Source organism: Oncorhynchus kisutch, linkage group LG9 (genome assembly GCF_002021735.2).
Source record: "Oncorhynchus kisutch isolate 150728-3 linkage group LG9, Okis_V2, whole genome shotgun sequence".
In the NCBI taxonomy this organism is placed as follows: Eukaryota; Metazoa; Chordata; class Actinopteri; order Salmoniformes; family Salmonidae; genus Oncorhynchus; species Oncorhynchus kisutch.
In genome coordinates, this window is record NC_034182.2 from 28,220,595 (window position 1) to 28,246,036 (window position 25,442).

A 25,442-nucleotide genomic window follows, 5' to 3' on the forward strand; every position below is an offset into this window, starting at 1 on the left:
CGGATAGTAAAACATTTTGCCGGTCGCCACAAGGAAAATAATTATTTTAGACTTCGGGCTTTACGGTTACAATTAGGTTAGGGGTTAGGTTTAGGGGTTTAGGATTAGGGGTAGGGTTAGGCTAAGGGTTCGGGAAAATAAGATTTTTAAATGGGAATCAATTGTTTGTTCCCCACAAGGATAGTAAAACAAACGTCTGGGTATATGTGTGGATTTGGAAAGTCCTGCATCCCTAAATCCTAAATCACTCATTATTAGTATGGCGGGTAGAATGCTGAGTCCAAAATGATATTGAATATTTAGATTGCATCCATATCTTATGTCTGAATCTTTTCAGATAAATACAGTAGTACCATGTCGTTGTTTCCTTAACGGTGGTACAGGAACTTAGGCATACACAAGCCATCTCCAGGGGGTATGTTATTTAGTCCTCACACGTTCAACACATAGTACAACTTAAAAAGATACAACTCATTTGTAGTTAATGGCAATCAATTTCATTTAATTGGTATAAAACAGTCCTTGTCTTTGTCCAGCAAAAGAACACCATACAATTTCAGATATCAACATCATCTCTCATCCATTTTTTACAGTAGCATTATTTTGCTTTTATGCTCTGAGAGCCCATATTCCTTCATATACAAGAGACGGAAGTCCTGTGCCTGCTTGGACTCCGAAATAAAATTATAATTAATCACGGATGACAAGTTATAATCTTACATTTAAATAAAAAGCTTTAGAAGAACACAGCAGGGATGTAACGGGCAAATATCTGATCCAATATGGCACATCATTATACAAAAGCCCCAAGTATGTAAAAAATAAACATTAGTTAAAAAGCTATTTAAAGCTGTCACAATCGGGGTAGTCTATTCACACGTTAGTGCTGAGGGCATCATGAACTTTGACCTATCTTTGTCTATATTGTTATGCAATGACATCTTTGTAGTATCCCTTCCAAATACTCAACGATCCCCAATGTGTCCCAGTCCCTAAAAATACCTGTGAGACTGGGAAATAAATCAAACTTTCTTTCACGTGCTCTATCCATTTCTACAGCTCCCAACCTCATAGCAATTTACTACATCATTCTCTCTCTCTCTCTCTCTCTCTCTCTCTCTCTCTCTCTCTCTCTCTCTCTCTCTCTCTCTCTCTCTCTCTCTCTCTCTCTCTCTCTCTCTCTCTTTCTCTTTCTTCCATTCTCTCTCTCTCTCTCTCTCAAACTGATGGGCTACAAAAACATTCCATACTACTCCCAGTAACTCTTGACAAGATCCAGGTTATACTGACCTAACTCATATGTGCCTCACTGACAGCATGTAGAGGACAGGCATCAGCATGCTATCTACATATCAGCTCAGATCTCTGGCCCTGCTGTCTTTCCCCAAATCATATTAGAACATCATGGCTTGATTGGCTAATCACATACAGGACCCATGTACTTCCAACTATATGTTTAGGTGTTATAATGGGGTTAGGGGTTAAAGTCCGGGTTCAAAGGGAAGACATTTAACAGGCCTGCAGGATGGACTGGTAGGGGTCGGCCAGGACCTTGTAGTGGATCTTGTTGTTGGTGACGGCGCCGTGCTTCTGCCTCAGGTGGAGACGCAGCTGGCTCTTGTGGCGGACGTGCAGGTCACACTTCTCACACTGGGATAAGAGGGAGGGGAGGGGAGAGGGCAATGTCATGGCATCATAATGTTGTTGATGGTTGTAAACAGACAAATGATCTATTTCGTCATGGAACAACTGTTTGTATTGCAAGAGGTCAAACACAAGAGGTGTGCGGCGCGCCTTCGTGCATATGTGTATCTGTCTGCACACGAATGTGTGTGTCAAATCAAATTGTATTCGTCACATGCGCAGAAATACCACAGGTGTAGACCTTACCAGGAAATTCTTACTCTCAAGTCGTTAACCAACAATGCAGTTCCCTGTAAGGTGTGAGTGATGTACTCACAGTGTAAGGCTTCTCGCCCGTGTGAATACGCAGGTGGCTCTTCAGGGTCTGCAGGTGACGGAAGCGAGTGCCACAGGTGTGACAGGGATAGGGCTTCTCCCCTGTGTGAATCAGAACATGGGCTCGCAGGTGGGCCACCTGTAGGTTAACACACGTGCACGGGTCAGCCAAATGAACATTGATAAATAACGTATAACATAACATGGCTATAACATCAACCAACAACTTTGACTTCGACCTTACACTTTGTTCCTGCACACACACACACACACACACACACACACACCCTCTGTTCAACACCTGTCCCTCATCTGTGGTGGGTCCTCACCTGAACGAATCGGGTCCCGCAGGTATCACAGTGGTAGGGCTTCTCTCCAGAGTGGATGCGGGAGTGAGTCTTCAAATTGGCGGGCCGGTTGAACTGGGCGCCACACACGTTGCAGCGGTACGGCTTGTCGCCGGCAGCAGGGGCTGGAAAAGAAGGAAAAGAGAAGTTCAATGAAACACACACATCAACTACCTATGGGGATAATCAACTGCAGTCATAATGCATAACTGTCCAAACTGCTGCAAACCCCCCGTTCGTTACTTTGATGATAAATGGCACTCAAACATCATGTCATGGAGGTTTGTATGTCAAATGACCACACCATCAGATGTCATTGGTTACCTGCCTTACCTGTGCAGACAGCCTTTATCACGCTCAGGTTGTCGGAGTAACGGAATGGCAAGCCGTAATTCTTGCGCTTGATTGGGTGTTGGCAGTGATGGGCAGCCTCTGGCTCCAATGGGCGGGGTGCCAGATAGCAAGGCGAGGCTGACAGGGAGGGGCAGAAAATATATACTAATACGTATCTCATATATATACATGTGACACGTATGTACATTGTAAGCATACAACACAAGTATGATCTCTCACTGTTTAGCCGGAGAAAATACGTGTTTTAGGTTGTAGTAACTGCTGTAGTACCTGTTCCTTCCTTGTGGGTGGGAGGCTCCATGGGGTGGTCCTCAGAGTGTGCTGACAGCCCTGTGAGGGGCACCAGAGGAGGGCTACGGCCAGGGACATCATAGCAGGAGACGTGCCTGGAAGACAGAACATAGTCATATTGTCCACATCAGTGCCAAGTTAGCCCATTTAAACTATCTCCTTGGAAAGTTTATTTGGTCAATATGACTTGTTGGTTTTAAAATACCAGTATTGCAAAATATTGACAACACACCTGTCATTTTGGCCAGATCCTTCCCCTGGCCATGCCTCTATAGTTGGCTTCAATGTCACCTCCATCCTATCAGAGGTGGGGGTGTGCCTAAGCTGCTGCTGGTCCTCCTCAGGCTCCTCCTCCTTCACCGTGGTTATGGCACAGAATGGATTGAGGACGATGTACTTGTACTTCTTCCAGTTGCACGCCTTAGGGTCAGGGCTGTTCTTGGGTTCACCCAGGTTACAGGTTTTGGACTCAGCAGGAGAGTTGGGCTGGCAGCTGGAGCGGGATGGGCTTTCTGGAGAGGGTGTGGGGAGAGGGGATTCAGGCTCCAACTTTAGTTCCTTTGACCTGGGCTTACGGGTCAGGAAAGTCCCTGGCTGCAGAGAGGCCCGGATGTCTCCAGGGACCCTGCAGGAGAAAAAAAGGAACTCATGTAATGAGCAAACTGAACATAGACAATGGCACATAGAGACAAACGCACACACATGCTACTGACAAAGAGATAAGCAGACACATGTACACACACACTCTCCCTCTCTCTCTCTCTCTCTCTCACCTGGCTGAGTCAGGGCAAATATGGCCCTCAGCCTCCGCTGCGGGCTGTGAGGGGGTGGAGACAGCGAGAACAGACGGGCGGGGTCTTCCATTGATAGGGGGACTGGGAGGAACTCCCTCTGAGGGTGCCTCAAACACTGCAGACACCGTGGAGTCCAGCTCCACTTGAGGGCGAGTCCCTCTCATCCTCTCACTGTGTGGGGAAACAAAAGGAACTGTCAGGTAACGCCAGTCAAAACCAATTAACAAGAGACCATAGGTAAAGGATTCTTTAACATAGTTTCGACCTGTAGGACAGATTTAGAAGCCTATTTAAAGCTTAAAACGTTTACAGCTAACTGCCTATTCAAGTCTACCCCAAAGTCTCTAGGTGACACGGTATTTCAGTCAATTTTCAGTAAACTTTCCCCATGGGTGATTTTAGTTTATCCTGTTAGCTAGCATCATCACTCTCTTACCTCCCACCCCCCAAGGCTCACCCATAGACGTATAGAAAAAAGGGGCTCACATGTGTAACATGAAAGCTCTGCAGGTGTCAGCCACGTGGTCCATCTGCAGGTAGGTGGCGACGGCGAGCACCCCGGGGACGGTGTGTGACGTGAGAGGCAGCCGGGAGGTGTACATGAAGTCCAGAAGCAGGGAGACGCTAGAGGGGTCCAGGGAGTCAGGGAGAGACAGGGTTAGGGCCTGGCCTCCAGCACCACTCTGTACGGGGGAGGACACACGATGGCAGTACAGGGAGTAGAAGAACCCACTGAGAGAGAGAGGACAGAATGTGCAATTTAGTGCAAGAAAAAGAAGAACAAGAACAAGAAGATTACAATGCATATTATCCTCTGAGCTGACCTGCAGGCAATGAGCACAGCACAGTGAGCCTGCAGTTGGGCAGTGCCCACCATGAGGGTGGCATCGGTCAGAATGTTCCGGTGCCTCAGCTCATTCAGATTCAGCAGGACATCGTTGGAGTGGCGCGTAAACTCCTTCACATATCCCTCCGCAGCAGCCGCATCAGACGCCACCACCGCACGCCTTCCTCCAACCTGGTATCCCTCCACCACCTGGATCTTGCTCATCTTTTGTTTGGGAGAGGAAGGAGAAAGATATATAACGGTAGAGTTGCAACGGCACTATGTATTATATTAAAGTTTCTAAAATATACAATGTACTGTCCCAGTAAAAATGCAGCTCTCTCACATTGACCTACCTTGTTGAGGAAGGCACCAGCTAGAGAATACATAGAGGGCAGTCTCCTGGACGCCTCTGTTAGGTGAGACCAGCTCCCTACTCGTACCTGCAGGAAGCAAAACATGACGACACTGAAACATAATGCAACTTAATATGAAATACTTCATGCACAACAAGACATGGATCTCATTACATCATGAAAAATACCAACAACAAAAAAGAAATAGCCACAAAAATAGATTCTTATCAACAACATAATTCGCCCTCCGGGTGAAACCATGTTGATCGAATGTACTTTTAGACAGAAAAGTGGTATAACGAGCATCCCTGACGTCGGTTTCAATCAAACCAATCCAGGCAACCCCTATATGTTATCAAACATCATGAAACATGATCGAACCCTTAAATAAACATCTAGGTAACCACTCACCCCGACCAGCAGGGACGAGAATCAATGTGCACAATGCTGACCTCGCAACCCTCAGTTCAACTGTCAGCTACCTCAATATAGCTATCCCAAGATATGACCTACCACAGCTGTCTGAGAAAGACTGTGGAGGTTAGCCGGAGGGAGGGGAGTCTTTATAACATAGCGCAGGAAGCCGCATGCAGACCAGCTCCACTCATGTCCTCTTTCCTCAACGGCCCACACGTACCCTGGAAGCTGTGCTGCCGGCAGGGTATTTTTAGTGGACTATTAGTTTTTCTAACCCCATAGTCTCTGCAAACAAAGTAATGGCAGGAAAGTGGTGTGAGTAGAACAAAAATATACGAGGATCCGAAGGGAATAGGGATTATGTTGCTGAGGGTGAGGCTCTCCAGGAGCTGAACCTTAGGGTCAGAGAAGACCATCCTCCATCCTCCACCACCAACGCCTTCCTCCCCATGAACCCTCTCCAGGAAGTTAAAGAACACCTACATGTTAGATAAACAAACCTTGTTCCAAACTCACAACCTGCCCCTCGGGAACTGAGGCTCTTCAGATATCAGAGAAGGGACCATTCTTGAAATGTAACATTGTATAGACAGAGCAGAAGCCATTGACTTGATGGATTTAACGTTGCACTTCCACATACATCAGGCTGAAACATTTTCTTTCACACCAGACACATATAGTATCCTTACTCAACTCACTGCAACTTAGGGTGAGCATACAGCAAAATCTGTGTGAAAATCAGACAGAGACTCGCAAATGACATGATGTATACCTCTTAGTCATGCAGTCATAAAGAGTATATTTCTGAGGTGACAGATCCAGGTGAACGTAAAGTTATGAGCTCTCCGTAAAGTCTTCCGGAAGCTTCTGGCCTACTGCCTGAGGGGAGAGGCCAACGTGTTATGGGCACTTAGAGGAAGGAAACGGGAGAGTGTGGGGAGGAGGGAGGCAGGGGGGCGATATGGGAGATACTCTCTCCCTGGCTTGCAAAACAACAACCGCCAAGACTGTTAGAAAAGCAGAGGACAGATGCGCAGGAACTGCCGAACACACACACACACACGCACACACACACACACACCATATATGAATGCATCCTGCGAGGCGCACCAAGAAGAGGAGGAAAACGCCTGCGCAGGACATCCGTCAATAATAAGTGGAGCAGGAGACATGGGGAGGGGATGAGGGAGGGGAGGGGGGGGGACAAAGTGTCAAAGGTCAGCATTAACTTAAAAACAAGTGGAAAAGTGACCATCTTAAGCACAGCCTTGGTTCACAAAGAGGTGCATGACATTACAACACACAGACCTAATAGACGGGCTGCTTCAGTGCACCATGAACTTGCATTTCCTTCAGATCAAATAATTCTGACAGAACCGGAGGACCTTGAGCGAGTTTCAAGGCGTCTGTCGGTAGGTCAAGACCAGAAGGAGATAAGAGTCAAGAGAGAGAGAGGCCCGCCCTTGCAGAAACAGCAGACAGTCCATAGGGATGATGCAAATTGCAAACCTGAGATTTCAGTTTCTGTTGAATGTGTTTTTCTTTTTTATCGTTTTGTGGTTTTATAAGCAGTGAGAGAGGGTAGGTTCTCCACCATTTAAGGAAAACAAGCATTGAATCTGTCAAGATGATGCAGATAATACTCCCTGATTCGTATTATTTAATCTCTGTAATAGGGTGTTAAAGTTATTATGCATGAAACAACAAATTCATGGACTGTTGAAGCCAACCCAAATCAAATAGAAGAAAAATACTTCCCTTTAAAAGGAGACCAATGTTAATCCCATTTTTCTGTCAGTGAAAAATACTTCCCTTTAAAAAGAGACCAATGTTAATCCCATTTTTCTGTCAGTGATTTTTTTTTTGTGTAGGAGTTGAAATATATGTGTACAAGCTGCAAACAACGACAAATCAACCAATATGGCCATGTTTGGGTATAAACCCATAGTGTAAATGCGAGTCGGAAGCAGAGTGTTTTGCCCGGGGTGTTGAGTGCGTGTGTGTGTCCTTGTGCTTGTATTTGTTTTGATGGAGGCCAGATCAATTGTGTCTTATAAAAAAGGGAGAAAAAAAAAGATGAAAGATAAACAACATTTAAGAAAACAGAGAAAAAGATGTAGCCTGGGTCTAAGATACTTCCAGGCATTGTGAGAGGAACGGAAGAGGGGGGCGGTTGAGGAAAAGTGAGAACATTACGAAACAGGTTCGCCAATGAGCGGAAGCCATTCAGTCTGTCCAGTTGGCAAGGCTCTGCTAGCTAATGGAGACTTCCCCTTGTTCACCCAATCTGTCAGTGTCCACTACTATGCCCATGTAAATGATAGGAGCTTTATCAAAACTTTAATTTGGAAGGTTGTGGTTATTGTAGTGTGTTATGGTTGTCGTTCTGATACTGTATGTACAGGACTAGAGACCGGTTGGGTGAAACATCACCTCCGTACAGTAACATTGTGGTTATATAATCAAGGGCAAAGGTCAAGAATCTTATCAAATAAAACAAGACAGAGTTAAAGAGTACAATTTAAAGAACACTCTAAAATACTTAGCTTTTTTGATTATGCACATTTTTCATAATGCATTTGACAATGAATTCTTTCATGTTTGACTATATTTCCTATTTTGTTTCTGGTTCTGAAGCACAAAAAATGCAATTCCGGGAAAGCTCTTGATTGGGCTGTCGCTTTGTTGCTTGGGGAACTACTTTACTACATACCGTAAAAGGTGTTGACAACAAGAGCCTGAAACAATAACACAGATTCATATAAACTGTTTCTTCCTGTGCTTGCCGAGCATTCTGGACATATAAGGGCAAGCTGTAACCACTATCCTGATAGAGAAGGTTAGAGGGGGGGGGGGGGTGTAGGAATTTTGTCTCCCTTAGATGGCGGTAGGAATTAGAAAAAAAGAACAGAAAACCGGTGCAATGAAAAACAATAAAGCAAAACATATTGGAATAGAGCTTCATTTGAAGCTCTGTCTGGGGACATAGGGGAGTGGGCGAGATACAGTGTCTGGGGACATAGGGGAGTGGGCGAGATACAGTGTCTGGGGACATAGGGGAGTGGGCGAGATACAGTGTCTGGGGACATAGGGGAGTGGGCGAGATACAGTGTCTGGGGACATAGGGGAGTGGGCGAGATACAGTGTCTGGGGACATAGGGGAGTGGGCGAGATACAGTGTCTGGGGACATAGGGGAGTGGGCGAGATACAGTGTCTGGGGACATAGGGGAGTGGGCGAGATACAGTGTCTGGGGACATAGGGGAGTGGGCGAGATACAGTGTCTGGGGACATAGGGGAGTGGGCGAGATACAGTGTCTGGGGACATAGGGGAGTGGGCGAGATACAGTGTCTGGGGACATAGGGGAGTGGGCGAGATACAGTGTCTGGGGACATAGGGAGTGGGCGAGATACAGTGTCTGGGGACATAGGGGAGTGGGCGAGATACAGTGTCTGGGGACATAGGGGAGTGGGCGAGATACAGTGTCTGGGGACATAGGGGAGTGGGCGAGATACAGTGTCTGGGGACATAGGGGAGTGGGCGAGATACAGTGTCTGGGGACATAGGGGAGTGGGCGAGATACAGTGTCTGGGGACATAGGGGAGTGGGCGAGATACAGTGTCTGGGGACATAGGGGAGTGGGCGAGATACAGTGTCTGGGGACATAGGGGAGTGGGCGAGATACAGTGTCTGGGGACATAGGGGAGTGGGCGAGATACAGTGTCTGGGGACATAGGGGAGTGGGCGAGATACAGTGTCTGGGGACATAGGGGAGTGGGCGAGATACAGTGTCTGGGGACATAGGGGAGTGGGCGAGATACAGTGTCTGGGGACATAGGGGAGTGGGCGAGATACAGTGTCTGGGGACATAGGGGAGTGGGCGAGATACAGTGTCTGGGGACATAGGGGAGTGGGCGAGATACAGTGTCTGGGGACATAGGGGAGTGGGCGAGATACAGTGTCTGGGGACATAGGGGAGTGGGCGAGATACAGTGTCTGGGGACATAGGGGAGTGGGCGAGATACACTGTCTGGGGACATAGGGGAGTGGACGAGATACAGTGTCTGGGGACATAGGGGAGTGGGCGAGATACAGTGTCTGGGGACATAGGGGAGTGGGCGAGGTACAGTGTCTGGGGACATAGGGGAGTGGGCGAGGTACAGTGTCTGGGGACATAGGGGAGTGGGCGAGATACAGTGTCTGGGGACATAGGGGAGTGGGCGAGATACAGTGTCTGGGGACATAGGGGAGTGGGCGAGATACAGTGTCTGGGGACATAGGGGAGTGGGCGAGATACAGTGTCTGGGGACATAGGGGAGTGGGCGAGATACAGTGTCTGGGGACATAGGGGAGTGGGCGAGATACAGTGTCTGGGGACATAGGGGAGTGGGCGAGATACAGTGTCTGGGGACATAGGGGAGTGGGCGAGATACAGTGTCTGGGGACATAGGGGAGTGGGCGAGATACAGTGTCTGGGGACATAGGGGAGTGGGCGAGATACAGTGTCTGGGGACATAGGGGAGTGGGCGAGATACAGTGTCTGGGGACATAGGGGAGTGGGCGAGATACACTGTCTGGGGACATAGGGGAGTGGGCGAGATACACTGTCTGGGGACATAGGGGAGTGGGCGAGATACACTGTCTGGGGACATAGGGGAGTGGGCGAGATACACTGTCTGGGGACATAGGGGAGTGGGCGAGATACACTGTCTGGGGACATAGGGGAGTGGGCGAGATACAGTGTCTGGGGACATAGGGGAGTGGGCGAGATACAGTGTCTGGGGACATAGGGGAGTGGGCGAGATACAGTGTCTGGGGACATAAGGGAGTGGGCGAGATACAGTGTCTGGGGACATAGGGGAGTGGGCGAGATACCGTGTCTGGGGACATAGGGGAGTGGGCGAGATACAGTGTCTGGGGACATAGGGGAGTGGGCGAGATACAGTGTCTGGGGACATAGGCGAGTGGGCGAGACACTCTGTCTGGGGACATAGGGGAGTGGGCGAGATACAGTGTCTGGGGACATAGGGGAGTGGGCGAGATACAGTGTCTGGGGACATAGGCGAGTGGGCGAGACACTCTGTCTGGGGACATAGGGGAGTGGGCGAGACAGAGAGCGAGATACAGTGTCTGGGGACATAGGCGAGTGGGCGAGATACAGTGTCTGGGGACATAGGGGAGTGGGCGAGACAGAGAGCGAGATACAGTGTCTGGGGACATAGGCGAGTGGGCGAGACAGAGAGCGAGATACAGTGTCTGGGGACATAGGCGAGTGGGCGAGACAGAGAGCGAGATACAGTGTCTGGGGACATAGGCGAGTGGGCGAGACAGAGAGCGAGCGAGATACAGTGACCTTCGGAGAGTATTCAGACCCCTTGACTTTTTCCACATGTTTTTTTACCTTACAGCCTTATTCTAAAATGTATTAAATAGTTTTTCCCCCTCATGTATCTACGCACAATTCCTTTGACCCCATGGCTTGTTTTTTTGCTCTGAAATGCACTTTCAACTGTGGGACATTATATAGACAGATGTGTGCCTTTCCAAATCATGTCCAATCAATTAAATGTACCATAGGTGGACACTAATCAAGTTGTAGAAACATCTCAAAGATGATCAATGGAAGCATGATGCACCTGAGCTCAATTTCAAGTCTGATAGCAAAGGGTCTCAATATTTATGTAAATAAGGTATTTCTGTTGTTGCTTTGCTTATAGGACATTGTGTGTAGATTGATGAGGAAAAACATACTTAATACATTTCTATCTATCTATCTATCTATCTATCTATCTATCTATCTATCTATCTATCTATCTATCTATCTATCTATCTATCTATCTATCTTTTTGCAAAGGCTTCTTTGTAACATGAAGAACATTGTTTGTCAATTGCAAATTCCTAGAAGCCTATCAGGTGCAGGTAAGTCGGTTTTTTTAGTAAGAGGGGGATGTCTTAAAGCAGGATCAGCTAACAAAATGGACATTTCCAAATCTGTCTGACATGGGCTATGCATTGGGTCATAACTGATCAAAGACTGTGCCTGTGCCATGCAGAGTCTCTGCCAATACAGCGTCTGTAACAGCATGAGCAGTACAGTTGAGGTAATCTCCATTTTGAAGTAGTACATTTTCATCTTCACAACTGGCTGATCCCTCTGTAATGTACAACATGCAGCACGTCATACCCCATCCTCCTAATTCAGGCATGTGCTCATGGTCCACCACGTTTTTTTATTCATAATAAATTAATACATTCATGGTTCACCACGAAGTTCACGTCGCACATTTGAAAGGCTATGATGACGTAGCAAGCTGAAGGCCTGTGATAAAAGCAGGATCCATGAGAAAGTAGGTTACTAGACGAAAAAAATAAGTAGCTAACTGTAAAGAGGTACTTTTATTCTACACCGAATAACTCAAAGTTTAATTTCGCGTGCTTGTGTTCAAGTGTAGGCTATCCTTCATGTGTAGCCCAAACAAACAACTAAACAAACATGTCATTACGGTAATTGTTGTAATTTACCTGCATTACCTCGCAAGTAGACAGACGTCAGTGTAACTGACCAATTTGATATCCCTAGCTAGGCGACATTGACGCTGCAGCAACCAAAATTGGATTAAAACTGAAAAAGTGAATCATTTTCTAGACATAATTAGTTAGCCTACTAACTAGCGTACACATGTTATTTGCCTCGGCGTAATTTGACAAAGCAATAGTTTCTACCTTTGATCGTGTATAAAGTTGCGGTGCAAGTAGGCTATAAGATGTAACATTGTTTGTACGTGATCTAGCCTCATTGTCGCTTCACTGAAATATCTTTCGTTTGTAAATGAGTATGAAGACGAGGAGACCGAATGCTTTGGGATTTTAAGAGGTAGGACATCTTAATTCCAGCCTATTCGCCGTAGCCTACAATACCTACGTCCCAATCGCAGTAGTCGTGTTATTGTTTTAATTGAAGAAGTTTTGGTAGGCTGGAATTGCAACACTGTAAAGTTGCTATTGCTGCGACAATGTATCAACTCTAGCGCGCTCCAGCTCTCCAATTCAATTTACGTTTGACAGTTAGCTCAAATCAAAAGTGTCGTTATCATGATTTAGGCAACTGATATCAAGTTGGTTAGTGGTCTTGTGATCCACCGTAAGACTAAAACAAATGGATTTTAATCACAGAATGATAACGCCGCTGTGATAAATTATCCGGCCCAGCAATCCTCGGATTTGAGTGTGTGCTCAGCCTGATTTAGGTTTAAATCAGATCGGTGGGAGGAGGGACAGCTACTCCATAACATATAGACCATGACTCGAGCCATTAACGTGTAGTTAACATAATCCAAACTACGTTATACATTTGATAGTTTATAAATATGAGGTGTAAGGTAGATTAAAATGATCACCATAGGGGCTGTCATGTTCAAAGTTTGGACAAGAATGTAGTGTATCCTAATAAAATGGTAGGCCTAATTACAGTCCCATCCTTATAGCTGTACCCTACCAGTCAGTGGTTTTATTTTTTTCCACTGCCTTGTGTATTTTGTTATGAACTAGGTCCAGGTGCCTAAGCAGAGACATCATTGCACAACATTTCCTCTCTTGTTTTTGTTTGGGATCATTTAGAGTTGAGTGTAAACGTCAGAGACAATAACTATTGTAGTGGATACAGACCCATGGGTAATAGTGGGACAAGCCATAGGTCTCGCACCTGTGGGGTTTGTGTGCGTTTTTGAGTTTGTGTTTTGGCGCACTCTGGAACAGAGTCGTATACTACATCGCTAAAACAATGTTTGCCAGCTGGCAACAACCAGAAATTACTATAGATGTTCTGCTTCATTAAAAAAGTAAAATGGACCCCCCCAGGTGCAAATTTTGGCATTTGCCCTAGCACTACACAGCTGATTCAAATAACTGACTCATCAAGCTTTGATTATTTGAATCAGCTGTATATTGCTAGGGTTAAAAGATAAACGTGAACATTTCAAGTTTCTTTCCAAAGAATGCAGTGTTTTCTGAATATTTAGGCAAGTTGGCTGGCTAACTCATTGATCCTGCTTTGTAGTATACCCCTCTGGTGCCTCTGTTGGCTGGAATTCCCTTATGGTTGGGAATGCACTATCAAACTTTATTTGTCATATGTATAACGTTAACGTGAAATGCCTACTTATACAATCCCTTAACCAACAGTGCAGTTCAAGAAGAGTTAAGAAAATATTTACCAATTAAACTAAAGTAACATAATAACCAGTACTGAGTCAGTGTGTGGGGGTACAGGTTAGTTGAGGTAATCTGTACATGTAGGTAGGGGTGAAGTGACTATGCATACATAATAAACAGCGAGTATCAGCAGTGTACAAAACCAATGGGGGGGTGTCAAATCAAAATCAAATCAAATAGTCTGGTGGCCATTTGATTAATTGTTCAGCAGTCTTATGGCTTGGGGGTAGAAGCTGTTAAGGATCCCCTTTTGGTCCTAGACTTGGCGCTCTGGTACCGCTTGCTGTGCGCTAGCAGAGAAAACAGTCTGACTTGGGTGACTGGAGTCTCTGACAATTTCATGGGCTTTCCTTTGACACTGGCTATTATATAGGTCCTGGATGGCAGGAAGCTTGGCCACAGTGATGAACTGGGCCGTATGCACGACCCTCTGTAGCACCTTAGGGTCAGATTCCGAGCAGTTGCCATAGTTGCTTCTCAACTATAAGCCTATTGTTAAACCACGTATGTGAGTTGACATAGGAAATCCAGGTTGAAGCATTTCTGGGTTTACAGTGCTTACCTGTGACCTAAATATGCCAACAGAAAGTATGTTGGTGTGGCAGTTTTAAAAAATCTAATTGCCAAAATAGACTTGCAGCTGTGTTCGTTTTAATATAAGAACCTGATTAATACCAACATGTAAGTGTTTTGTTATAGTTTTAAAGTATAACAGTTTAATCACGGCAACCTTTTTTTCAGAACCCTGACATGTCTGGTCCTACCTGGCCGCCTCCAAAGACTCTGGGTAGCCCAGTGAGACCGGTACCTCGAATGTCCCAATCTGGACCAGCCGTGTACAGACAGCTGCCCATGAAGGTCTCCTCGGACACCCGGCCCAAGTATGTGGTCCATGACCAGAACAGAGGAGGAGGCGGAATGGCCACTAGGTACTTGGCTACAAGATCCACAGGTAAGAACACAGTGGTGGGCCTTACATTACACTGGGCTTGTCTTGTGTGAAACCTTGCTATTATGAACTTGTGCTGGACTATTGTGAAAATCAGAAGTCCGTTATTCTGTAGCTCAAGCCTTGGAGTAGAACGTTGGACCTGACACACTACTGAGTACACCAACAGCTTTGGTGATTAGCACTTGATGTAAATAAATGTTTGTCATGTGATTAATGTTAAGTGTACTCTGTGGTTATTAAGTCTTGTTTGTAAATGTTGAAGTGCACTGTTTTGTATTTCTTTCTTCAGCTGGGCCCATGCCGCACCACCACCAAGAGGACCCAGGGTTTCACTCTAAATCTAATGACCACTACTACCAACCACCTCCCCACCGGCTCAAAGAAGACCCATCCTTGAACCCTCACATGGACCGCTACCAGCTGATGGTAGGTTGTAATTGCATCTGTAGCCTGGAATTCCCACTGATTATTGGTCCATTTCACCATGGTGTTTAGTGTAGTTTCTAGGCAAAGATTTGTAGTAATGTAATTTTGTAATGACGCCAGAAATGGCTCAGTAATACTAAAATAAAAAATGTATTGGGACAAAGGACAAACACGTGCACATTTCTACATTTGCTCTACCTATTCATCTCCTTCTGTTGTGACATTTTATAAAGGCGCCCATCTTTATTATGTGATCCTGCTCAATTTTCTAAAGCACCACTCCAACATCGATGCAGAGATTGATTCGCTCACCTGCATGCTGGCCGATCTGGACAGCCATCCACAAAACAGCGCACAGGTAGGCTACACAGACTGACTACATGGGACTGTTAGGAATGCTTTAAATATATATATATATATTTATGGTTCCATTCTTTCGCAGCTGTACGACAACGTGCCTTACGACAAACACATCTCAGGGGACTGCTACAAACCCTCAGCCCAGCCAGGAGAACCCTCTCAGGGCAGGCAGTCCATGGGATTCTCCCCTCACCCCCAATCCCAGTCCCAGTACCCTCCTGCATCCCCATACCCCAGTGATCCCCACCAGGGTCTCCAGTACTTCCCTCAGCCAGACTACACTGACGCCCAGGTATCCAAACGCTACCCCCAGCCTGTCCCTGCACCCTACACTACCACCTCCACTCCTACTGGCCCGAGGTTCAGTGTCCAGGTCAAAACAGCCCAGCCTGTCACCAACTCCCAGACTGTTAGGCAAGCCGAACAGGCTTACACCCCTCCCCCACACCGCCAGCACACGTTGTGGCCCCCATCCCAGAATCAGACTGGCCCCCTGGGCTGGTACCCTCCACAACCCGATTCCCAAGCCCAGGAGCTGCACTCTGAGAAGGGTTACAAGGGGAGTGATGCAGGGTCTGGAGGGAGAGCTACCCAGTGCCCCGTGTCCAATAGAGGCCCAGAGACTCACCAATCAGGGTCAGGCTCGGCACCAAGCTCCGCCTATCAGCCCAGTAAGGTGAGTGTCTGTGGAGTTCAAACATCTGCGACTGTTTGTGGTGTCTCTTCTTTTTTTTTTTTAAGGTAAACTATGGTCCTTTTTGAATACGTATCTTCAGTCTCTTGGTTTCACTGACCTAAATGGGAAAGTAAAGTCTCTATGTTGATCTTTAATGAAAAAGTTCATATATTTGTCAAGCAGGGGACAGCAGCTCTGAGGCCAGAGGAGGAGTTGGACCAGCTCACTAAGGAGTTGGTGTATGACATGAATCATCCCCCTACAGAAGAATACTTTGGTACGTTCCACTTTCTTTCTAATAAAATTGTATGTCCTATGTTTTGACTGGACTGTTATTACATCTTAATTTTTCCTTGGGTGACACCGTTCCTTTCAATGCCACAATATGTCTCTCCCATTTTCCTCATCTCTTCTCCCCTTTCAATACAACCAGGTCGCTGTGCACGTTGCGGTGACAACGTCCTTGGCGACGGCAGTGGCTGTATCGCCATGGAGCAGGTGTTCCACGTGGAGTGTTTCACTTGCATCACCTGCCACACTCGTCTTCGGGGGCAACCGTTCTACGCCCTGGACAAGCAGAGCTACTGCGAGAGCTGTTACATTGTGAGTGGCTGTCACTGACTGTCCCCTTTGTATTGAGAAGGCTCTTCTCGCTCTCTTTTGTTCTACGTTTCTTTTTAGCCGTATTCTCTCAATTCATCAGTTGATCTCGCCTTCTCTTTCACTCTTTCTCGGCGTCTATCTCCATAACTATTGGCTTCTCTCTCACACACACACTATTCTGTCTGAACCTGTGCTGCCCTTCTCCCTCCCCCCTCAGAGTACCCTAGAGCGCTGCTCCAAGTGCTCCAAGCCCATCCTGGACCGTATCCTACGGGCCATGGGCAAGGCCTACCACCCGCGCTGCTTCAATTGTGTTGTGTGTGGCTGCTGCCTGGACGGTGTGCCCTTCACCGTGGACGCCACCTACCAGATCCACTGTATAGACGACTTCCACAGGTTAGAAACACGGACGCAAATTACGCTTTGAGTTGAAGTTTTAGGCATGCGTCTATTGGACAGATTATTATATCTGATTGTTAGTTTTCCACCCTCTGAACTCTGTTAGTGTTGACGCTGAAACTTCCAGCCTCCTGTCCCACACAGGAAGTTTGCCCCACGCTGCTCAGTGTGTGGCCAGGCCATCATGCCCGAGCCTGGCCAAGAGGAGACGGTCAGGATAGTGGCGCTGGACCGCAGCTTCCACGTCAACTGCTATGTGTGTGAGGTGAGTGGTCACTGTGTGTGTGTGTGTTAGTTAAACATCTCATTCTAGTTGAGTGATGTTTACAGTTTGGCAGGCCATCACGTCAAAAGTTCACAGCCCAATCAGTTGAACCCAATCCAGTGTTCCTGCATTGACCCTGTGTGTGTGTGTGTGTGTGTTCTCTGTCCCCTCCAGGAGTGTGGTCTGCTCCTGTCGTCTGAGGGTGAGGGGCGAGGCTGTTACCCCTTGGACGGTCACATCCTGTGTAAGGGCTGCAGCGCCCGGCGCATCCAGGACCTCTCTGCTAAAATATCCACTGACTGCTAACCAACTATGGAAAATCACATCTTACCTTTTAACCTATGACCCCCTCAACCCTTTCATTACTTTCACCTGCTTTACGTAGAAGTTGCCGTAATGACCAGATCTGGAATCAGTCCTACCCTTCTTTGACTCATAATCTTAACCACAAGGGGGAAATGTTAACCTGACTTGAGATCAGTGTCGAAGGGCATCTTCATCCCCCTTCACTTTAATCCTCTCAGCCGTTCTTTATACTTCAGATGCCCAAAGCTGAGGAATCAGTAGTAGTTGGCCTACTATTGAACCTCAATCTGACAGTCTCCAATATGAAGTCATTATTTAATTTCCCTTGACCAGGTTTATTTGTACAGGTTCAAGACAGGGTATTGAAACATGGATTGACGACAATAAGTTCGATCCCCTTCCGTATCCTCTGCTTTACACTATCACCTATCCTCTACATTCTCTACCCCTACTCCCTTTCCACCACACCCTATCCCCTATCCCTCAGTCCCATAGCAGTACTGTATAGAGCCCCTGACCTGCAGGCAGCAGGGGCTGCACTACCCCAAACCCTTGACTCTACTATTGCTCATCTCACACACTATCCTGCATGTTGCACACTATAGCTGTGTTTGAATACTCATGCTAACCATACTATTTGTGACGTGAATTGTCTATATACTATGCTTATTGGTCATAGTATGGATATAGTTAGTATGCCAAATGTTCCTGTATGTCTTACTAAATGGTATCTTGCACCAAAATAAGAAAGAATCCAGTAACCGAAAGGTTGCTGGATTGAATCCCCGAGCTGACAATGTAAAAATCTGTATTTCTGCCCCTGAACAAGGCAGGATACCCATTGTTCCCCTGTAGGTGGTCATTGTAAATAAGAATTTGTTCTTATCTGACTTGCCTAGTTAAATAAAAAGTCATTACAGCAGTATATTCAGGCGGTATGTTAGCTAGGCTACTTATACATCAAACTTGCCAGTATCTTATCTATAGGCTATCTAACTACCCAACGTTTATTGACTTGATTATTCCCGTCATTCTTAGTTTAGCTAAATGGTATAGTCGTAGGACATTCGGACGCTTTCTTAAATTCTCTCGTCCCCCTTGTGGTTAAGATGGCCTGCCAACTTTAGCTTGGGGTCAGAACGCTGAAATAAATTTTACTCCTCATCCCGAGCGTCCAGAGCGGAATGCTCTGAATTTACAAGCGCAGTCTGGCACTCAAGATTGAGTTTAAGAACACACCCGAAGTCGTAAAACGTCTTAATTTATGCAAACTAGCTAGTAAGAGGTTGTATATTAACATTCACAACTTCCGGTAGAGAGGCGAAGCGCTAGTACCCTCAACTGTAAGGATCCCATTTCGTTCACAGTATACTGAAATGAACTAATCGTTTGTAGTACTCATTAAGTATGTACTATACAGTATGTTAGTATGGGTATTCCCAACACAGATCATGTCTCACACACACAATCCTGCATATGTTGCACACTTTCACACACACTCCTACCAGACACAGGTGGGACATGAATGGAGCTCTATGGAAAATAATTATTGATATATATTGACGATGTGGTGGATGATAAGTATGAACATTAGGTGATATTGAGGAAGAGTAGGATAATGATGAGAAATACAATGTCTTCCTTGCTGTGGGGTAACTGACAAGTCCAGATAATAACAGTGCTGAACTTCCTCATAAACAAAGTGCACACATGCAAAGTATTTCTGTGACTGAGTTTATATTACAGGTGGTTTTAGTTGTGGAGTGAATGTGTTTGGAGACCAAGTGGGTGTAGTCAGTGTGTTGTGCAGTGAATAAGAGTTTTTAGAAAGTAGAAAGAAAGATTGGTTAGAGAGAACATGATCATTAATTTAATTGTACCTTTATTTAACTAGGCAAGTCAGTTAAGAACAAATTCTTATTTTCAATGACGGCCTAGGAACAGTGGGTTCGGGGATTCGAACTTGCAACCTTCCGGTTACTAGCCCAACGCTCTAACCACTAGGCTACCCTGCCGCCCATTAAAGTCGATGCTTTGATCTCATTGGATGTTAATAACTTATTTTTTTTATGTAAATGCAACTTTTTTAAATGAGGCAAATCCATTAAGAACAAATTCTTATTTCCAATGACTGCCTACCCCAGCCGAACCGGACAACACTGGGCCAATTGTGAGCCGCCCTATGGGACTCCCAATCATGGCCGGATGTGATACAGACTGGAATCAAACCAGAGACTGTAGTGATGCCTCATGCAGTGCCTTAGGCCGCTGCGCCACTCGGGAGCCCCTATGCACTGTAGCCCGTCATGTAATGGTATTTGGCACCACATGTCAGAACATAACATCAATATTGTATTCCCCAGAACAGCGTTTTGTATAATGATAATGGTGCTGCATTTGAGAGAATGTTACTTGTATACCAGTCCAAACCCCCTCTTTTAAAATGTTCATGTGCTTTTCAAATGTTTTTCCTTTTTTAACATTTGGGTTGATTTGATACGTTACAATGAAGATGCATAAGGTGCAATGAAGTATGCTTGCCATTGTCTTACAGTTTTTCTCAGTCGCTTTGGTGCATTTTTCACATCATCCCTAACATGTGCAAAATAGTAAGTGCATTTTTCAGAACAATTTGTACAAACTGCAATATACAATAGATATGTTTCTAAAGCTAGTCAGTCACTAAAAATACTTAGTACATCTCAAAAGTAAATATTCATGCCAATGATCATGAGAATGTTGTCATTGTTCACGACCAAGGTCGTCAAAATGTTTAGGCATATTGTCAATGTAACTGCACTTTGACAGTATTACCTGATGTAAACTTAGGCTATAGTTTGGATGACAGTTACTGTATTGAAAATGCACAAGGCTGCACTTCTATAGCATATCAATTTCAACAGTACTATTTACATATTACTGTATGTGGGTTATTGATTGAAAGAGACTGGACAACCCAATGGGCACAAAGGAAAAACTAAATTAGAAAAACACAGGAAACCACCCCTAAGGCACAACTTTGCCCGCAGCACAGTTGTGCTGTCTCTACACACCCAGACGTTCCTGTCTGTCGGCCCACATATGTGCAGGCGTCTACTGTGATGTCCTCACATGCTGCATCCATTGCAGCCAGCAGGGTCATCTGTGTGTGTGGCTGACGATCGTACACCTTCCACCTCCATGCTGAAAAGAACTCCTCAATTGGGAGGAATTCTATGAGCATCCTCGGGTGGGTCACAAACCATTGCCTTATGATGTTTGATCGATGGAAACTCACATTATCACAAATGACCACATACTTTGGCAAATCCTCTCTAAACAGACCCCTCATCATCAGGGATGAGAGCCCTGTAGAGCGTCTTTAAAAAGTTGAGTAGATGCTGGGTGTTGCATGGCCCTATAAGGGATATGGGTTAGGACACCATGATCTAAAATAGCAGCACACATGGTGATATTTCCTCCCCGTTGGCCTGTCAAATCCACAGTAGCTCTGTGACCGATGATATTCCGACCCCGCCTTCTGCATTTGGTCAGGTTGAAGCCAGCCTCATCCACGTATACAAAGTTGTGAGAGGGTTCACTTGATTCCAACTCCATTATACACTATATCCCAGAACACACAGTTGAATTTGTTTTGGTAAGGAAGAGTGACAAAATGTACATATATTGCATGTTCCTTCCACAGCAATGGAAATGTGTGCAGTTTATGCTTACTGTACTATGTATCACTATAAAATGTTGCTGTAAAGTAGTTACATAGATATATGTTTTACCTGTACGTACTGGTACCGTAGCTCCTTAACTCTGTCCTCATTCCTTTGGAATGGTACACGGTACAGCTGTTTCATACTCATCTGGTTTCTATGCAGCACCCTGTCGATTGTTGAGATGCTAACCGTATGGATGTTTTCAAAGACATCGGTGTCTTCTATAATGGTCCTTTGTATTTCCCTGAGTCTCATGGCATTGTTTGCTAGGACCATGGTGAAAATAGCCTCCTCCTGTTGAGGTGTGAAAAGGCATCCTCTGCCACTGGTTTGAGGTAATCTTGCAGTCCTATGTGTGGGAAAATGCAGTGATGCATCGCACACTTTCACATAGACAAAAACTATGCGAACACACATTTTACTGTAAAACAAACAGGTGGGTGCATGTAAGGTGCAGTATGTATCTGTATAGAGTATATTTCTGTATGCTGTGAAATATAAGTGGACTACTGTAATATGAAGCATTGTAGGAAGTATACAGTATACTGCTCATATACAGTAACAGTGCACTGTACATTGGTGGACATACCTGTTCTCTCTTCGAAACGTTTGAACTATTGAGGACACTGTTGATCTCCCAATATTCGGCTGCACCCTTCGACCCGCCTCAGCCATTGTAAGGCTATGATTGACAACATGGTCTACAATATTGGCCCTTATGTCATCAGATATGCGCCTATGTCCTCTTCCGCCTCTTCCTCTGTTTTGCCTTTCACCACGCATCCTTGCTCCTCTTCTTCCTCCTCTTGGCTGTTGACCCTGTTCGTTTCCTGGTCCATCCATTATTGGAAAATTGCAACTCTGTGTTGTGGTCTGTCTATATATGCTTGCCAATTGATTCTTCATGAGATGCAGCTTTGAGCAATTTAGACAACTGGTTGATTGTTGGTTGAACTAACACTTTACATTGCTTCATGAGTGAGGGTCAATTTCACCTGCACGATTCATCAATTCAAGTTTTTGTACAAAAGGTCTACTAGACATGTGTAAAACTATGCTTGACAGTTTATGACAAATAGTTCAACAATTTTGCATGTAAAGGCTTATGGAAGGAACTAATGCCTAGATGTTTTGAGGGGTAAGACTATTCAACAGAGAACCATCTATATTTTGATCAACATGACATGAGCAATTGATAATGTGGAAAAATGCTGACACTTGTACATTATATATTACAATTTGTTCAAAGGAATAAGAAATTGTTTTAATGATGTGCACAAGTGACGAGATTATTTGGAATTTGTACAAGTAGTATCAAGAATTGCACTTTTTTGATCTAAGAAATGCACCAAAGAGACTGAGAAACTGTAAAAACCTCTTAAGGCTCCAACCCTTTTTTTCCCCCAATTTTCACCTAAAATGACATACAAAAAAAATAAAAAATAAAAGTAAAGGAAACACTTTGAAGTTGGTGGAATTGTGAAATTAATGCAGGAGAATATAACACATTAGATATGGTAAAATATTATTTTTAAAAACATGCAAGTCTTTATATATATTTTTGGTTCCATCTTTGAAATGCAGGAGAAAGCCCAAAAAGTATTATTCCAGTTTAGGCAACATTTTGATTTTGGCCACGAGATAGCAGGAATGTGTGTGCAAAGTTTTAGACTGATCCAATGAACCATTGCATTTCTGTATTTAAAAATAAAATACAAATTCAGGTCTTCCCAAATGTGCCTATTTGGTTTATTGATACATTTTCAGGTTCATAACTGTGCACTCTCCTCAAACAATAGCATGGTATTCTTTCACTAATAGCAACTGTAAATTGGACAGTGCAGCTAGATTAACAAGAAGTTAAGCTTTCTGCCCATATCAGATATATCTATGTCCTGGGAAATGTTTTTGTTACTTACAACCTCATGCTAATCACATTAGCGCACGTTATCTCAACTGTCCTGTGGGGTGGGGGGGGGGGTCACCGATCCCGTGGAGCTTAATGAGAAACCGGCATCTCCATGCTTGCCACTTGGGCTGAGAACATCCTCTTGTGTTCATTATGGGTTTTTGTTTAAGTTTAGCCTTAGGACTTTGATTTGTGTCCAATCCCTGCCCTCATAGCACCATCGACCATGTTTAAGTAACTCTGCGACATTGGAATTATTCACACATTGTGTTGATGTAATTTGTCCTTAAGATTCTCCGTCCCGCTGTCTTCATTTTGTAACGTAAAAACTGGTAGTATGGTTTTACGGTTTTGAAGCTTCTCTTCCAACTACAGGACCCTTAAAATACCAATTGTTTCCTTTGTCCAGAATCATGTTTTGTTTCAGTATTTTATTCTTCTCATAGTATAGGTCAATGAGCACAATGATATGAAGGTCCCTGTTTTGAGCCCTGTGAGTTGAATTTCCACTTTATTTATTTCAACTCCTGTTGTACTGCTATTGTCACCAAGTCTATGTTTATCTGTGATATTGAGATTAACTGTGTAATTGTTTTATGTTCCACAGCATCGTACAGATAAGTGCAGAATCATCTTATTTGTCCTTGAGCGGAATAGACTGAGCAGGTGTTTGTACAATTTGACTCGAGTTTGAAGTAGGTGTGTGTAAATGATTAGCTTTCTTCTCGAATGCTGATTGTAGTATGTGATCAATTCAATAAACCATCCTTTTTTTCCAGCATACTACGCCATGTGTACAGTTGAAGTTGGAAGTTTACATACACTTAAGTTGAAGTCATTAAAGCTAGTTTTTCAAACACTCCACACATTTCTTGTTAATTAACAAACTATAGTTTTGGCAAGTCGGTTAGGACATCTACTTTGTGCATGACACAAGTAATTTTTCCAACCATTGTTTGCAGACAGATTATTTCACTGTATCACAATCCCAGTGGGTCAGAAGTTTACAAACACTAAGTTGACTGCCTTCAAACAGCTTGGAAAATTCCAGAAAATGATGTCATGGCTTTAGAAGCTTCTAATAGGCTAATTGACAATATTTCAATCAATTGGAGGTGTATCTGTGGATGTTTTTCAAGGCCTGCCTTCAAACTCAGTGCCTCTTTGCTTGACATCATGGGAAAATCTAAAGAAATCAGCCAAGACTTCATAAAAACAATTGTAGACATCCACAGGTCTGGTTCATCCTTGGGAGCAATTTCCAAAAGCCTGAATGTACCACATTCATCTGTACAAACAATAGCATGCAAGTATAAACACCATGGTACCACGCTGCCGTCATACCGCTCAGGAAGGAGACGTGTTCTGTCTCCTAGAGATGAACGTACTTTGGTGCATAAAGTGCAAATCAATCCCAGAACAACAGCAAAGGACCTTGTGAAGATGCTGGAGGAAACTGGTACAAAAGTATCTATATCCACAGTAAAACGAGTCCTGTATCAACATAACCTGAAAAGCTGCTCTGCAAGGAAGAAGCCTCTGCTCCAAAACCGCTATAGAAAAGCCAGACTACGCTTTGCAACTGCACATGGGGACAAAGATCGTACTTTTTGGAGAAATATCCTCTGGTCTGATGAAACAAAGTTAGAACTGTTTGGCCATAATGACCATCGTTATGTTTGGAGGAAAAAGGGGGAGGCTTGCAAACCTAAGAACACCATCCCAACCGTGAAGCACGGGGGTGGCAGCATCATGTTGTGGGGGTGCTTTGCTGCAGGAGGGACTGGTACACTTCACAAAGTAGATGGCATCATGAGGATGGAAAATTATGTGGATATGTTGAAGCAACAACTCAAGACATCAGTCAGGAAGTTAAAGCTTGGTCGCAAATGTGTCTTCCAATGGTCAATGACCCCAAGCATACTTCCAAAGTTGTGGCAAAATGGATTAAGGACAGCAAAGTCAAGGTATTGGAGTGGCCATCACAAAGCCCTGACCTCTATCCTATAGAGAATTTGTGGGCAGAACTGAAAAAGTGTGTGTGTGCAAGGAGGCCTACAAACCTCACTCAGTTACACCAGCTCTGTCAGGAGGAATGAGCCGAAATTCACCCAACTTATTGTGGGAAGCTTGTGGAAGGCTACTTGAAACGTTTGACCCAAGTTAAACAATTTAAAGGCAATGCTACCAAATACTAATTGATTGTACTGTATGTAAACTTATGACCCACTGGGAATGTGATGAAAGATTTAAAAGCTGAAATAAATAATTCTCTCTACTATTT

General features: G+C 44.8%; 2 protein-coding genes across 10 annotated transcripts; one reads left to right on the plus strand and one right to left on the minus strand.

Moving 5' to 3' along the window:
* Positions 1 to 481: 481 nt before the first annotated feature.
* LOC109896454 (B-cell CLL/lymphoma 6 member B protein) lies at positions 482 to 5,470 on the minus strand. Of its 2 annotated transcripts, none has more exons than XM_020490711.2 (11): positions 5,339 to 5,470; positions 4,928 to 5,014; positions 4,570 to 4,796; positions 4,232 to 4,477; positions 3,725 to 3,916; positions 3,184 to 3,576; positions 2,931 to 3,046; positions 2,640 to 2,777; positions 2,289 to 2,431; positions 1,961 to 2,098; positions 482 to 1,650 (listed from the first exon to the last, which is right to left on the minus strand). In XM_020490711.2, the coding sequence occupies exons 2-11, from the start codon at positions 4,958 to 4,960 to the stop codon at positions 1,510 to 1,512; spliced, it is 1,767 nt and encodes a 588-aa protein (XP_020346300.1). In that variant the 5' UTR covers positions 4,961 to 5,014; positions 5,339 to 5,470; the 3' UTR covers positions 482 to 1,509. The 2 variants fall into 2 exon arrangements, with proteins under 2 accessions (XP_020346300.1, XP_020346299.1); XM_020490710.2 differs by having other exon boundaries at positions 2,631 to 2,777.
* A 6,138-nt stretch (positions 5,471 to 11,608) lies between these two features.
* LOC109897025 (thyroid receptor-interacting protein 6-like) lies at positions 11,609 to 23,941 on the plus strand. 8 transcript variants are annotated; one of them, XM_031832317.1, is made up of 10 exons: positions 11,609 to 11,691; positions 14,297 to 14,507; positions 14,797 to 14,933; positions 15,208 to 15,291; positions 15,376 to 15,969; positions 16,150 to 16,246; positions 16,403 to 16,572; positions 16,790 to 16,968; positions 17,116 to 17,236; positions 17,411 to 23,941. In XM_031832317.1, the coding sequence occupies exons 2-10, from the start codon at positions 14,306 to 14,308 to the stop codon at positions 17,540 to 17,542; spliced, it is 1,716 nt and encodes a 571-aa protein (XP_031688177.1). In that variant the 5' UTR covers positions 11,609 to 11,691; positions 14,297 to 14,305; the 3' UTR covers positions 17,543 to 23,941. The 8 variants fall into 8 exon arrangements, with proteins under 8 accessions (XP_031688177.1, XP_031688181.1, XP_031688176.1 ...); XM_031832321.1 differs by having other exon boundaries at positions 11,631 to 11,691; positions 17,078 to 17,236; XM_031832316.1 differs by lacking the exon at positions 11,609 to 11,691 and adding an exon at positions 11,715 to 11,848.
* The last annotated feature ends 1,501 nt before the right edge of the window (positions 23,942 to 25,442 follow it).

Bases quoted from the DNA above. Each gene is read 5' to 3' on its own strand.
- LOC109897025 (XM_031832316.1), top strand. From the start codon at position 11,807: ATGTGTAGCCCAAACAAACAACTAAACAAACATGTCATTACG. The intron at 15,970-16,149 runs GTGAGTGTCTGT...ATATTTGTCAAG, and splicing joins CCGCCTATCAGCCCAGTAAG to CAGGGGACAGCAGCTCTGAG. The intron at 16,247-16,402 runs GTACGTTCCACT...CAATACAACCAG, and splicing joins CCCTACAGAAGAATACTTTG to GTCGCTGTGCACGTTGCGGT.
- LOC109896454 (XM_020490710.2), bottom strand. From the start codon at position 4,960: ATGTATTCTCTAGCTGGTGCCTTCCTCAACAAG. The intron at 3,917-4,231 runs GTGAGCCCCTTT...TTCCCCACACAG, and splicing joins AGAGCTTTCATGTTACACAT to TGAGAGGATGAGAGGGACTC. The intron at 2,432-2,630 runs GTAACCAATGAC...CTTCTTTTCCAG, and splicing joins TGTCTGCACAGGTAAGGCAG to CCCCTGCTGCCGGCGACAAG.